The sequence below is a fragment of the Sardina pilchardus genome, chromosome 24 (assembly GCF_963854185.1).
Source record: "Sardina pilchardus chromosome 24, fSarPil1.1, whole genome shotgun sequence".
Taxonomy (NCBI): Eukaryota; Metazoa; Chordata; class Actinopteri; order Clupeiformes; family Clupeidae; genus Sardina; species Sardina pilchardus.
The window spans coordinates 23,590,387-23,605,646 of NC_085017.1; the positions used below are offsets into that span (position 1 = coordinate 23,590,387).

Consider the following 15,260-nt stretch of genomic DNA (forward strand, 5'->3'; position numbering starts at 1 on the left):
AATCAGTCTGGCTTATTTGACCAGAAATAAGTATAGCTTAAAACCAGTTGCGGTGTGGATTTGAGAGACAAATAGTTATGCAAATTTGAATGATGAGGACATTATCACATCCTCCTTACTTACAGCCTGCAACCTGAAGAGGTCAGTCATAAGCTGACAAACATAGTGGTTTGGGACTTTGTCAGAAAGTCTTAAACCAATATAGCAAAGAACTTTTTCTGTGTGTAACTGAAATCTATAGAACCCAGGTAATATCAGTAATACAGTCAGCCAACTGAAAAGTAAAAACTGCTTCTCTGCTTTCATTGGGGTAGATTGTAACATTAAATGATGACCCTTTGTTAACCAGTGTCAAACCAACATAACAAAGAACAAAGAACCCATGAATCATTGAAATGTACAGAACTCAAGTAATATCTGAAGGGTTGTGTAATTACACATTTAATAAAAACCATTATACTCTACTTCTGGCATAATAGTAATTGGAACAAAGGCTATTTCTTACCCCTAAGTGAAAGAAGGCACACACAACCAGACATGTCCAAGGACATTTTTATCAATAACCATGAAGTGTACAACAGGAGCGAAACAAAATGTTCTGAAAATAAAAACAGGTAATCTTTTTTCACATTTGAATACACCACACATGTATTTACAAAGCAAAACAAAACTCTTGTCAAGGCCCTGGGATAAAGCTTCTCTTGTTTAAATATATACCAGTCCAACTATACAAAAACAAAATGGAGGCTGTAAATAAGGTCACATGATGTCTCCACATGTCCCAGAATAGCCATTATACAGTACACTATAATTAACCCCCATTTAAGCATACACTGAGTGTGTGAGAATACGAAGCTGCCCCTTTGTCGAGCAACTGCAACACCCATAAAATGAAACATTTTTAATTACACCACAGTTAGCTGTGTGAAACAGAAGTTCACTTTTGTTTGCCTCGACAGGTTAAATGCCTCCCTACAATGGAAGAAAATGTCAAACTTCTTACGCAGAAATGATCTGCATTGTCAGAACAGGTTGGGACACTAATTGTGGTGTTTTTTGTTGTTGTTGTTGTTGGTATTTTTCTGAAAGACAGAGAAATCAAGACCCATAAATGTATCCCATTTCAAATGTAGCAAATAGCAGTGCAGTTGTTGTGGTTATCTGTCACACAGGAAGAGAATACACAAACCCCCTTCATCAGGAAAGTCCATGGCACATCAACTGAAATATACCACATATTAGGGGATAGTAGCCTTAAAAATCAGATTCACACACTTTACAATATGCTTAGCAGAAGGTATAGCAGAATAACAAGCAAAGTTATTTTCTCTTTTCACATGGTTGAACATTGAGTATTTGTCGTTATAACTTTGTAAATGTAATTTATGAGCTACTTGTTATTCTTTTAAAAATGAACTGGCTGTGAAACGGTTAAGCCAGCGGTGGTGCCAAGGTGCGAGACTTCTATTGGTGTGTCTTCAGTGGACAGCTGACAGTGCACACCAATGCATACAGATAGCGCTATTCACATGGCGGTGGTTTAGTCTCTCATAATCCCATTGCAAGAAGCAAGGACACTGCAAATCTCAAAATTAAAAGTTGTTGCTCAATCTCCCTGCGCATTCATCATGTATGTATCAGTCAGACACTCCTGGCCATGATTCAAAGTAGGTGGTTGAGTGGCAAAACTAGGCAAGATAACTCAGAGGTTGTAAGTTGTAAACTTGATAATAGTACAGCCCGGGGGTTTCAATCTCCAAACTTAACAAAGCCAGAGGACTCTTCTATTAGGAGGTTTACCACCTTCTTTGGGTTAACTCACCCAGTCACCAAAGCAGTGACACAAAAAAAACAAAAAAACAATAGCTTAGGCACCGCCTCTGAGAAACATTCACACAGGAGTGGCTATTGCTGAGGGAGAGAGAGAGAGAGAGAGAGTGTGTGAGTGTGTGTGTGTGAGTGGGAGAGAGAGAGAGTGTGTGAGAGAAAAACAGAAAGAAAGATAGAGAGAGGGTGTGTGAGTGTGTATGTGTGTCCTCACTGCTATAATAATGCTACTGCTTCAAGCAATTTGGATCAATAATGCAGCAGACACAGAGTAGTATGCCTTCAATACAATGATATTAAATACCCATAAAATGTCATAACAATTTTCTTAAAAAAGCCTGTGCTTTTCAAAACATTGGCATTCATTTTCAGTGGTTAAAAGACCAATGCTTGATGATATGCAAAATGTAATTATGTACCCCCCCTCCCCTGCCCTTTGGATGTACAAATGTAGGGAAACAGACCTTTACAATCAACCAATTTAAAAAACAAAATGCACCACTGTTACTTTGATTGGGGGTAGATTCAAGTAAACAGTGGAGCATTCCCCAATGATCTTCTGAAAGTCCTGCCCTTGCATTTGAATGCATGGCTGACTTTAAAAGCCATCCTAGTATGAGGTGAGAGTATGAATGCATTCGCGAATACTTCATTCACATACAGTAGTCAAGGGCACAGACACAGCAACAAGGGGAAAAAAAGCCATGAGGAGGGTAAAAACATCAAAATACAAACACAAATATACACCAGTATAAAATATAAGCTTAATTTAAAACATTAAATACTGTACATTGAGAACAAATTCAAAAGCGGTGTCAGAGCTATGACACCACGGCACTGGTCAGTGCAAAGGCAAAAGAAACCATTCAAATTTTCAGCAATCAAAACTTTTTTTTTTTTTGTTCTTTTTCTTAAGTGATCTTTACAGCTACGGTGTTCTCGGCTGGACGGAGAAGGAACCGCTCTCATCTGGGAAAGTATCGTTCGTTCTAGGGTCCACTTGTAGGGTCCTAGGTCTGTTCTAGACCTCTGACGAGACATTTGTTTAGATGTAACTGTAAACAAGTTTGTGGGTGAGACTGGTGAAGACTGCCATCGAAGAGCTCCTTGGGTATGACCTGGCACACCTCTGTGTCCGCGACTGTATCCGACATTCAGTTCGATTCTATCTGTGTACTGTAGCAGGACTTATCGCTCCCCTCACACAAAATGGAAGCTGTCTGCGAAGTCAAGGATCCCGGCAAATCACGGCAGCACAGCTGGAAGGCACAGCTTTCAGCCCTCGTTTCACCTCCTCCTCCTCGCCACCGACCGTTATCCCACGCTCGTGAGAAGTCCAGCTGGAAGTGACCCCTTTCACAGCCACCCCAAACCTCGCCCCTCCGTCTTCTCCAGTGCCCAGCCATCCAGTTTTCATGCCAACTGGCTCCTTTCCCACCCCCGGCGTCGCGCCATGTCTCGTCAGCTACCTGTCCACTACCTGTCCACTACCGTCCTTCCTTCGGTCCACCCTTCGTCTCAGTGGTTCCGGGAGAACAGCAGCACGAGGGCCAGGAAGACGGCCGTGGCCAGCATGCGTTTGAGCAGCGGGCCGTTCTCCTTGGGGATGGCCACCTGCGCCAGGTCGTTGGTGATCTGCGAGATCTCGTGCGCCACGCACACAAAGATGAAGGTGCTGACGATGATGTTGAGCGAGGGGTTGCCGGGCACCAGCACCAGGATGCCCTTGGTGTCGGCCGCCAGCCAGATGTGGTACTGGCAGATGAAGAGCTGAGGCAGGGGGAGGAGCAGACGAGAGGGGTTAAACTACAGGATACATGGCTATTAGCATACAGGGCTATTTGGGATCAGAGTATGAAAGCCTACGAGTTTGCCAGCAAAGGATAAGTTACTATTCTGTTAATTTAGTTACTTTGTTAACTAAAGAAGAGGTGCTTTGGGGTTAACTGTAACCATTTTCTGAGGCTGTTGAATGGTGACCCGGTGGCCTGTTGATTTGGTGCTTTTGGTGCTACAGTTAACCCCAAAGTACCAAAGAAGATCAGCTGGGCTACTCTGGGCCTACAAGACTTTGTTGAGCAGATTTGCTTCACAATATATATTTTTCCCATTTTGTATGTTGTGGTCAGTTCTAGAACAATGTCCCAAATAATGTCTTCAATAATGTCTACTGATTTGACCAAAGTGTTCTTTTTTTTTTTTAAGACACTAAACATTCTAAGCTCATCATTTATTTACACTGAGCCAACATGAATTTGTGATTTGTGCTTACACAATAATATGAATTTAGTTACACATCACATAAAACTAATTTTAAGTGCACACTAGTACACACTACAGTAAATGCAATGTAGGTACGTGAAATAGGACACACCGATAAGCCATCTAAAGTAAATTGGGGCCCAGACAATGGGAAATTACATTTCTTGATAATTCACTTCTTCAAGCGGAATAACACATTTTTGAAGATAAAGGAAGGAGCCAGTGGATCAGCTGATTTTAGATAAGAGTGGTTTAAGACAGAAACACCTTACCACCTTATCAAGAGTAGGTGTTTAGTGTTTCCTAGTGTTCTTGTCTAAATTGACAACATCAGTTCTTATCGCCTCATACCGCCAGATAACATGGCTGTCCAACCACATACAACGTCTACTAACCCATGAAAACCACAGCAACATAAATGTAATAAGATGTGAGGTTATGACGAGACCCATCAATAGAAAACTCGCCTTACCTCGAGGGAGATCCTCCCAAACCACGCAAAGAATGAGCTGTACAGGGAACGGGCGTAGCCAGGAATGTTCCGGATTAACACAAAGGCCAGGATCTGTGCAAGCAGAAGTACGAGCAGTTGAGCGCTCATGAATCTTTTGACAGCATATGCAATTTCACTATAGCCCTGACCTTCTACAGTCTACACAGCATACTACATGATCATTTATAGTATAACACATTCTAGTACACAACATAACACATCATCATAAAGTATAGTGATACAAAACACAGTTCACAGTATAATAAAATATCATATACAGTATACTGGTATCAAGGAATGTACAGTAATGCATTTACCTGCACAACAGAGATATAGGGGTGCATCTCATTGCACTCTGTTTTGTTCTTGCAGCTACTGGCCCATATGGAGTAGGTCTGAAACATGGAAGCAACAGGCAACATGTTAAAGGTCCAAATTAGAAGACGAATGATTCCACATGATCTACTGTAACTATATGTTACTGATGGTCAGATATACGTTTAAAATCAATTTGAAATCGCTGCTTTCACATGATCACCATTTGGGTTGAACAACCAATTGGAGATCAGTGTGCTACATTTTTTTTGTTTGTTTTTTAGTTTAATGGAACATAATGGAAGCAAGGTTTGACATACATGTAGGCTTTCATCTCACACTCTGTCCAATAATATAAAACATATAGTCTATGTGTATGCCAGTGATTCAATTATATTTTACCTCCGCCAAGGAGGTATATATTTTCATCGGTGTCTGTCTGTATGTCTGTCTGTCAGCCGTTTATGTATTTAGCTTAGTGGTGTAATGGCACAGTATGGCCACGTAGTGGCGATCTGAATAGTTTAGGTTCAAATGTATGACAACCTAGGAAGAACAAGGCAGGCGGAGGTAGAGTGCTTTTCTAGTTAGTTCTGCTCTAGCCAGTTATAGCTATTATGTGCTTCTCTAAATAATCCCCATATGCTAGTCTCCTGAACATGAATTAAAGCCTAGTCTAAAAAAGAGAGAGAAAAAAACAACTTCTAAGGAGGTTTCCAGGACTAGGCCTACCGGTATTCCATGTATGGAAAACCAGCCCTACGAGTCTTACGAGCTTTTCATACACTGCTGATTCCATAAACAGCACAAAAACTATGTCCTCTCTCTCCGACTGTGTCTCCACCCTCTCCCCGGGGGGAATGGGAATGACTTAATGGCCAGTGGTGAGAGTTATGCGAGCTCAGAGAAGTCCCCCGACATCCCCTACTGAGAGCCGAGCCCCGGCCCCTCACCATGAACGACACCACAGACACGAAGAGGAGGCAGTTGGAGACGCGGGTGGAGAAGAGGGGCTCCCCCTTGGCTTCCGACAGCAGCTGACACTTCTGCAGCGCCAGGTACACGAACGCAAACACCATCCCATGGATCACCGCCTGTGAAGTGAGCGCACACACACACACACACACACCAATTATAAGTGGTTTGGCTTGACTGGTTGCAGCTGATGGCACCATTGACTCATCGAGGTTGTTAAGCAACATGACACGGTGGTTTTGAAAAGGCAAGTAAATACAAGGCAGCCAGGGACATCCTCTTAAACAGCCACGATTCAGGATGTGGTGCGAACACACTCACACACACATACGCACGCATGCGCACACACACACAAACAATGCACTTACAAATCTATCGAGTTTCCAACGGAACCACCATTCATGGATGTCTCCCTTCAACTCAAAGAGCTTGGAAATTGGCCAGATGGAGAAGACACTCTCGAAGAGCACCTATCAAAGTCAACACACAGAACAGATGTGGCATCAGACATCCAGAACACTTCTGACACACTTAACAAGGCAATCCTATGAGACAGCCGCTTCCATTTCATTTGGCAAGGATGCGGTTGACTTACCTGCGAATACGCAAAAACACATATGAAGACTAGCAAGCCGAGCAGCTTCATAAGAATCCCCAAATTCCATATGCCGTTAGCTGCCAACAACAAACGCAAACACACAGGGTAAACAACACGAGGCAAACATTGCACATATCCGTTTATGTGCTTAAGGATTATTTATTACAGTAGGTTTTATGGACAATACCATTGGCCTTCTTCTGCTGGATCTGGGGCCAGAGAGCCATTGTGGCGTAGATGACGACAAACCAGAATGTCACCAGTGGCACAAAATAGTAAAACTGGTACGGCCGATCCATGACCAAACACAGCACTACCACCAGGAAGTTCAGCCGGAACAGCACCTTCGGAAAAAAACACAGATAAAGATAAGCACTAGTCATCATAGTAACCTTGGGCTATATATAACGATATAACGATATAAAACATCCATATAAAGATAAAGCTACATATTCAGGCCACAAAGCCGCAGCCCAACAGCCAGTTTAATCGTTGACTTATAACTTCACACAACAGTTGAAAGTGAGTCTGTTGAAAGCCTTAGTCGTACAATGACTTTCTACATTCAAAATACATATACACATTTCATGTAAGCACTTCATACTGTCTGAGGCGGACACAAAGACGAGAAAATGCAATCAGAGTGTTCTCTCTGATCACGAACAGTTCATTAGTGTGTTACTGAAAGAGAGAAAAACATCTAAGGGGTATGTGGAGGCAAACACACAGTGGCCTTCAGCTCCGGCTCACAGTGAAGTTCAAAATGCTCTTGCTGTCACTAACGTTTGAACCCTAAGGCCAAATCGATTCCTATGGCACACACAATGGTTAACAATAAGGCAATAAGGTAGTGCTGAAGGACAATGCTCTCTCTCTCGCTGCTGTTACCTGACACACTCTGTAGAGACCAAAGTCTCCCTTGAGCCAGAAAAAGGAGAAGTGGCCGTATCCCGTTTGGAAAAGGTACGCCGCCACAAGAACGCGCACGTGCATGTAGACTGGTATGAACTGGAAAGAGGACAAGCAGAGTCAACAATGCACTCCTGTGTATGCAAATACTGTACTGAAGCAGGCAGGGAAGACCAAGTGGCAACGACAGCGAGAGGACAAACTCACCGCACTCGCTCCAGAGATGTGGTAGATCAGGATGACCAGCTGCATCCAGCCTTTCCACTCGTCCGTCTGCTCTCGGTTCAGAAATTTCGTCTGCACGGTGAGATGGGGGGAAAAAAAACGCTCAGACATCTGATAACCAGATAATCCGTCTTTTACGCTCTGATATTCAAAAATGAAGGAATTAGTATGACCAGTTCCTTTGTACATTATCCAGCACTCCCATGGTAGAGATGTCTATTCATGGGTCTATTCATGTCTATTCATGGGTTTCATCAGGTCCCTTTCCACAGGTGGGTTCATCAAGCCACAACGCAGTCTGCATTCTTAATCTAGGTGCTTAATTTCATACACCTGTGGAAAGGGACCTGATGAAACCCATGAATAGGTTAGCCTTCACAGACAGACTGACATATTCATATAGTGTGTATTTAACACGGTCTCTGTAGATAATGCATAATGTGAAAAGCACCTCTTTGCTGCTCTCGTTGTAGAAGATCCCCAGCACGAACATGTAGATGAGCGGGATGAAGAAGGTGGAGTGCGTGTAGAACTTCTGCTCCTTCATGAAGACGTCGGCGCGGTCGCACAGGTAGAAGTACGCCATGATGAGGCCCATCTTGCACACGGCCAGCAGCGGGCCGCGGGAGTTGAGGGCCGCCGCCGCCGCCGAGCCGGGCTTCTTCTTCTCCTCGCCGCACTCCACGTCGAGCGGCGCCGGCGGGCGGCTCTTGCGCTGGTGCCGGTAGCCGAGGACGTGGAGCGCCAGGAAGCCCGCGGCGCAGGCCAGGAAGGCCGCCGCCGTCAGCTTCTGCAGGCCGCTGGTGGCGGGGAGGGCCTGGCAGCAGGAGCCGTCGATGGGCTGGAGGACCTTGTTGCAGACGGCGTTCATCATCACCATGGCGCCCTGCGTTTGGGAGGATGGGAGGGAGTGGCATGAGGCGAGTTGTGCCGTGTTAGTGTGACGGTGTGTGAACGTTAGGGTTGGGCATCGATAACCGGTTCCGTCTTGGAACCGGGTTTAACTTATCAATTCCATCGACATCGTACGTCTTTTTTGTTATCGATTCCCTTAACGATTCCCTCAGCCTGCATGACGTCGGACCTTTTCCGGTTTTCCTGAAATTTTGTGTTACTACACGCCCTCTGCGACGATTCATACTACAAGTCAAATCGTGTAAGGGTAGTAATACCAGCAATATGTTAAAACATTTGTCCGTGAAGCATGGGATTAAGCTCCAAGAGTGTCATGTGTTTGACAGACTACGGAGGGGTGCTAACTTTGCCCGGTCCAGGGCTCCAGAGTGCATATGCGCCCAAAATGTTTAAGAGTGTGCCTGAAAATAATTCTAGGTGCACCTGACGCTGCTCGGGTGAACGCATACGTTTCCTTCACAAGTTTTAATTGTAGACTATGCATGGTGCAACTTTGCCAAACTGTATAAGTAACCCCCTTGGCCCACTCTCTCTCCCTCTCCCTCTCTCGTGCGCGACACCCGCCCCTCGACATGCACATTCACAATAGTGAAAGCAATGACGCATAGAAAACAACTAGCGACATTATAATTAATTTCGGTTAGCGTCATAGCGTAGGCTACAGCACAAATTTGATTCAAACTCTTGCATTCAAGTTGACTGATCATCTCAATGTTTTCCAACTCTAAGACTCAAAAGGGCCTGTCCCAAGTAGACAAAGTATTAGCCTACCTTGCAACTTAAACACACGTGGGGAAACTGAACAGTCCAACCAGTAGACTATAATAAGCTAGCCAACTATGCTACTTTGTTTACAATTTGAGGCTTCAAGCCGACAGCTGAATTAAAGAGGCAGAGTTGTAATATGAATAGTCATGAATGTCATGAATATCAGAAATGTCAGTAGTAGGCTATAGATTAGATTACACTGTAGGCTATATATATACATATTTATAATTCTTTATAAAGAATATGTATATTCCTTATTGTGTTTTAAATAAAGACAAGCTTTTTCTACGCCTTATTGTTAAAAAATCATTCACATTATATGAAAGGAGAGCGATAAAAGGTGACCTTTTGGCGTTAAAGGCGATGCAATGAAAAATGTGGGTGCACCTACATTTTTTGGGAATCGATAAGAGAATTGATAAGGAATTGGATTGATAGGCAGAATCGATAATGCCATCGATATTGATAAAAACTTATCAATACCCATCCCTAGTGAACGTCTTAGCGAGTCTCAATGTATGACTGACTGAGTGTGTGTGCGTGTGTGTGAGAGAGTTAGTATGGGAATGTGAGTGAGCATGTGTATCCTTACAACTCATGTGGCATGGCATACTAGGGGTGAGAACTGCCATAGATGTGATGATATGATACATCACAATATTTGGGCCACGACGCAATATCATTGCACCTCGTTAGGTTTACGATACAGCCAGTAACGTGATTACACTGCAATTTATTTCTAGTGATTTATTTCTACGGTCATTTAGAGTCTGCCGCCATCTTGGCGAAAAATGTTTACAATTATCTTGTACTGTCAAATGCTCGGACAGACTCATACTAACTGTTCACTGTGGCACCAAAAAAAAGAGGTTGTAGCTGACACTTTAATCCAAAGCGACTAATATATGTCAACTACTAAAAGGGCAAGTCACCCCAGAGAGACCCCAAGCGCCTTGCTCAAGAGCTCAACAGTGCCAGACGGATAAGCCACATCGCGACTATAAATAAATAAATAAATATTGTGATACTTGGTTCCACAGCAATACAATATATAGTGCCAAATAAACAATGCAATACTACAATACTCTATGGGCCCTTCTCATTGGTCTTTTATCTATCCTCCCTTCCTCGTTCCCACTGATCTTGATAAAGAATGATGGGGTGGCAACAATGGGATAGTCTATCCAGTGTTTTTTATAGATCAGTGGGAGCCGGAGGACCAAGGAAAGAAGGAAGGAAGGAAGGGAGAAGGGCCCTATACGATAAGAGCAGTGGCAACATAAAAAAGTTCTTAGGTTAACATATCTTTGTTTTTATTCACCAAGTCACAGGAAACCATATGAAGTATTCCTACTCCAGCAAATACCCATAACTCTAAATCCACATCTTCCCTTGGCTTTTCTATATCTACTCGCAAACAAAGCGGCATTATAAATAGAACACCAACCACATCTCTGGTGCCCTCGGGCAGGTGCAAGCCGTCGTCAGACGTGGCGATCGTTTCCATGGCAGCTTGCCGGGAGGCCTCCAGAAAGCGGATCCTGGCCTTAGCGTTCCTCTTGCTGCTGTTGAGGGCGCTCACTGCCGCCTCGTTGTACATGTCAATCTGCTCGTTGGTGATCATTTTACGGCTGTCGCTCAGCAGCTCCTCAGACACAGGATCTGGAGCACAGCATCAACTATTATAAACAACTGTTATACTATCAATGATATACTGTACACATCATGCACACACACACATACACACACAGTCTATATTCTGTTCGAAATCACACTGCTTCTCTTTCATTCCACAGGAGAATACATTGGAAGACCACATCCCCTTCTGTAAGAAACTGCATCCATTCAAAAGTAACAAGATAGCTAGGCTTCTTGCCTACCTTGCAAAACCCAGTAGACTTCTGTGTCCACAGCTAGGGTCTCCAGCAATGGAGCTATGGCTGTGATGTTGGCTTTGTAATGCAACACGGTTTCGCTGCTGCCGCCGTGGAGTTTGATGGACCACTGTACAGACAGACCACATAATGGTAAGGGTGATGGCATTCCAGAGCCTGGCATAACATACAAACTGCCTATATGCCAGGCTCTTCCGGGAAGGCTTTTCAGTCAGCACATAAACTTCCGATGGACCGTCACCGTGTTGTGGCGGCTATTATTTTAGTGTACCTCTGTTGCACCTAGTGAATGAGCATGTTAAAATGCTGAAGAATTTACGCTTGTCAAAATTCAATATAGAGTTGCCCAGTCAGGCATAAACAAGATATGAAGTGTCAGAGCAAACAGGAAAGGAGCAGAATATAACAAAAGATGCCGTTACACTAATGCTCCATCGGAAAATGCTGTTTGAAGAGCCTTCCGTGACATGTAGTCTGGTAAGACCAGAGTCTTTCACTCACCGTTGCTGCACCCATTATGATGACATCTGGTTTTGCAGACATATTCTGCAAAAAAAAGAAGAAGAAGAATTCAGGAAGAAGAAGAAGAAGAAGTCTTTAAAATAAGCACAACCAGCGGTGGGTCACCTAAAAGCAGTCTCATGCCACATGATGCTGTTAGTTCATGCGTGAGTCGACAACTTTGCTCATAGACTGACTTGCACTCTACCCAGCATTTACCCACTGTGCCACCCACACACACACAATAAAAAGATCATTATTAAAATATTGTCCACACCTCTATCCATACTTGAAGATGTTCCTTCAGAGAGTTGTTCACTTCTGCATACCATAAGAAATCCTGTAAACAAGCAAAGGAAGCACTTAATCATCTATGGGGTATTTTTACCTTCCTTGCTATTCTTTTGTATAGGCTTGACAAATAGTTAAAAGCATGTAGCCTACAAGACATGTTGTCTGTGTATACAAATTTGAGGGTCATTATGCAAATACAAGCTCACCACATTGAGTGAGGAGGCCCGATCTTCGAAGGGGATATTTTCATGCTGGTGAGAGGGTGAGAGACAATGAGAAAGAAAAAGAGAGAGAGAGAGAGATTTCAGGAACTGAAACAATTTTCTTTTGCACAATGTAACAGCAAATGCACTACATATAATTTAGAGAGGGAATGTAACTTATAACTGCAAATTATGTTCATTTTCCAAATATCAAAGATATTCAGAAACATAATTAGCCATGTAAATGTTAACATGTCAGCCAGGACCCACCTTGTTTCCTTCTTCTCTGTTGTCAGGGTCAATAATTTTGACATACGAATAAAAAAGTTGCCGAATTCTAGAGTCACCAATAAATGCCACTCTCTTGTGGCTGAGGCAGGACTTGGCTTCACTGCAAAATAATAATAATAAAAAAAAACTGGTGATTAACCTGTAATAACGAGTGAATTCACTGTACTGTAAGCTACTGCCTACTGAGACTCAAAAGGGCAACTGAAGTTTATCCTGACCAGTTTAGAAATAGGCTAGGCGTTTCCTAAAGTCATTGTAGGCTACAGATCGGTTGACTGCGACCACCATTGACTTACGTGCTTTTGTACTTGTGCATCATACAGCCATAAGGCTGCCATACGTTCTCCCCCAAAAAGCGACCGCTTGACAGCAGCCACTCGCATGTGTCTCCGCCTGTGGGAGGAACCAACAAATATAAAATGATCTACATCAACATCCCAATATGTTACCAAGTTCAAAATTATAACATATAGCGAACAAGAGCCTTGAGACAACTGCTACTGGACAATGCACTCATTTTGCCAAATAGATTTGCCAAAGGACGGCACTAAAAATGACGACTTAGCAATTATGACAGTCTTGACAGACAAGACACAACACAACACAGCTAGCTATGTTTCAGCTAAACTTCATGATCAAAATGTCACACTTAGCGACTAGCTTTTCGGAAACACCAACAAATCGTTAAAATATAAACCATAGCCTACGGTGAAATGCATTCGTTTAGACTGTGAACAATAGGACCAGGCCGAACCTGTCTGGTTAGATTGCTGCGGTTGCTGCTTGGAACCAAACAGGTTACACACTTTGCCTGACATGAAGCTGCACCGCTGCAGCGACCTGATAAATGTGGGGCCAGTTGAGTTTAATCTCTGTCGACGCCTTGCATTTAGATTTAAGTTACAGAATGAGTTCATTATTTCCCATTCTTTTCAACTTAACCTAGCTGGCTTATCTAACGTAAACGAGACAACCTACTGGGTAAATGAGCTAGCTCAGACAGCTCAACGTTCACGTTACACTGTTGTACTACGAATCGACTTTTCAAACGCTACAAGATCACGGAAATACTGATATTGTCATTGACAACAGGCTACCGATTACGGTTAACATTAGATAACGGTTAGCAAGCTGCATAGCCAGCTACAGCAGTTATTGTGGTAGCTAACTTTAGCGACTCAACTGCATGAACGATGTAAACACGGATGAGGACTGAAATCCACCTGCAGTCCTGCTAAACGGCGTGTTTACTGGTGAAGTTAAACAGAAATCACACAGCAGGGCAAACAATCATGTCAGTAATTTCACTTTTAGTTGAAGTCAAGTAAATACAGATCGGACAAATAAGACAATCAGATCCCAAAACACGATTTATAATCTTGATTAATTGCTCGCTAGCAGACATTGAGCTTATTTTTATATTAGCTAGCACGAAACAGCTAGCATGCTATGGCTGCATGTAAGGATAGCATCTGACTGGCTGGACTAATAACCTTAATTAGAGTAGCACACTTACCTCCATAGTACCGCGATGCAGAGTGAAATGCGATAAGAAGAACGACTGCGGTAAACGAGAGTAACTTTGCATTTTTAATGCTAAAATACTGATTTATTTCTCGTTTGCCCAGGCTGTAGGCCAGGACCGCCATCTTGGCTCCTCCATGACAACAAGCAGATAGACGACCAACAGTAGCGGAGTAGTCGAATGGGCTGCACATCGGCGCGTAGGCGCTATTGCTGTCCGTCTCGGTGGTTGGGTGCATAGCTGGGTCTGTCATTTCGTATGCTGCTCCTAGAGCATCGGCTGCCTCACCGGGATCAGCTTCTTCTGGTATAAATAAGGGCTCTTTCTCTTCCATAACTAAAATATTTCACGCAGTAAGTGGAACTTGAGTATGTAGGCTATGCCACCTGAGAATGCTTTTGAAATGTCATTCGACGAGATTTCTTTTTAAGCCCCAATCCTGTCAAACAAGAAGAACCAGCTATTCAAAAAGTTTTCCTTGAAGCAATGTGTGTAATGTCATCTGGCTAAGTTACAGGTGTAAACACAGGTAGAAGTAGCAAAGTACAAGTTATCTCTAATGTACGAAATTATCATTCAAACAACGGACCATATTAGCCTGGAGACCAGACTCTGCCCTACCTCCCAGTCCTTCCCGGAAGAAAGGGACGGTCTATACATGGATAAGTAACCTTTCGGCTGTACGTTTGACTAATTGATATGCCTACCAAAACAACTTCAGCAAACTGTGCTCTGAGAGAAACGATGAGCATATTCACATATTCCAGTCAAACACAAAGTCGAACATTCTTTTAGGCTAGCCTTGGCTATCCTTTATCTTAAACCAGAGAAGCTTTGAAGAACTACACTGAGATTATATAAACCCATGATTCTTATCAAAATCTCTCTGATGTCTTTTTAACACTGGCTGATTTATCCCTGCTGTCACTCTTCTCCATGCTTTACTAGGCACCTCGATGAAGTTCGTTTTAAGTACAGTTTATGTCAACTGTGGTGTGTTATACATAAGCATGGCTATTTGTCACACAAGCTTACTATAATATGATAACCTACTTTTTATTTGTAAAGCGATTGTCATTCAGAAACTACGGTGGCCCTGACCGCTCAAAGAAATACAATCGCCATAACACCTGTGGAACCAGGCACTGGCAATGCTATTTAAAGCCTGGAACTAGTTATATGCAAGATGTTTTACAGTAGATAGCCTATGTTTTGAGTTGTGTTTTAGAAAACTCCCGTCTAGGTGTATTCTACAGTTTGGGTT

At 43.1% G+C, this 15,260-nt stretch overlaps 1 protein-coding gene across 1 annotated transcript; it reads right to left on the minus strand.

The window, feature by feature from the left end:
• Nucleotides 1-536: 536 nt before the first annotated feature.
• On the minus strand, nucleotides 537-14,578 carry casd1 (CAS1 domain containing 1). Its single transcript, XM_062529942.1, has 18 exons — nucleotides 13,988-14,578; nucleotides 12,768-12,864; nucleotides 12,451-12,571; nucleotides 12,184-12,228; nucleotides 11,961-12,023; nucleotides 11,684-11,728; nucleotides 11,168-11,291; nucleotides 10,735-10,949; nucleotides 8,056-8,490; nucleotides 7,587-7,676; nucleotides 7,359-7,478; nucleotides 6,658-6,814; nucleotides 6,468-6,547; nucleotides 6,241-6,342; nucleotides 5,851-5,991; nucleotides 4,900-4,977; nucleotides 4,562-4,654; nucleotides 537-3,597 (listed from the first exon to the last, which is right to left on the minus strand). The coding sequence occupies exons 1-18, from the start codon at nucleotides 14,328-14,330 to the stop codon at nucleotides 3,346-3,348; spliced, it is 2,601 nt and encodes an 866-aa protein (XP_062385926.1). The 5' UTR covers nucleotides 14,331-14,578; the 3' UTR covers nucleotides 537-3,345.
• Between the last annotated feature and the right edge of the window lie 682 nt (nucleotides 14,579-15,260).

Coding starts and splice junctions, on each gene's coding strand:
- casd1 (XM_062529942.1), bottom strand. CDS start 14,330: ATGGAAGAGAAAGAGCCCTTATTTATACCAGAAGAAGCTGATCCCGGT. Junction 12,229..12,450: donor ACAGAGAAGAAGGAAACAAG/GTGGGTCCTGGC, acceptor CCCTCTCACCAG/CATGAAAATATCCCCTTCGA. Junction 6,548..6,657: donor CCAGCAGAAGAAGGCCAATG/GTATTGTCCATA, acceptor TGTTGTTGGCAG/CTAACGGCATATGGAATTTG.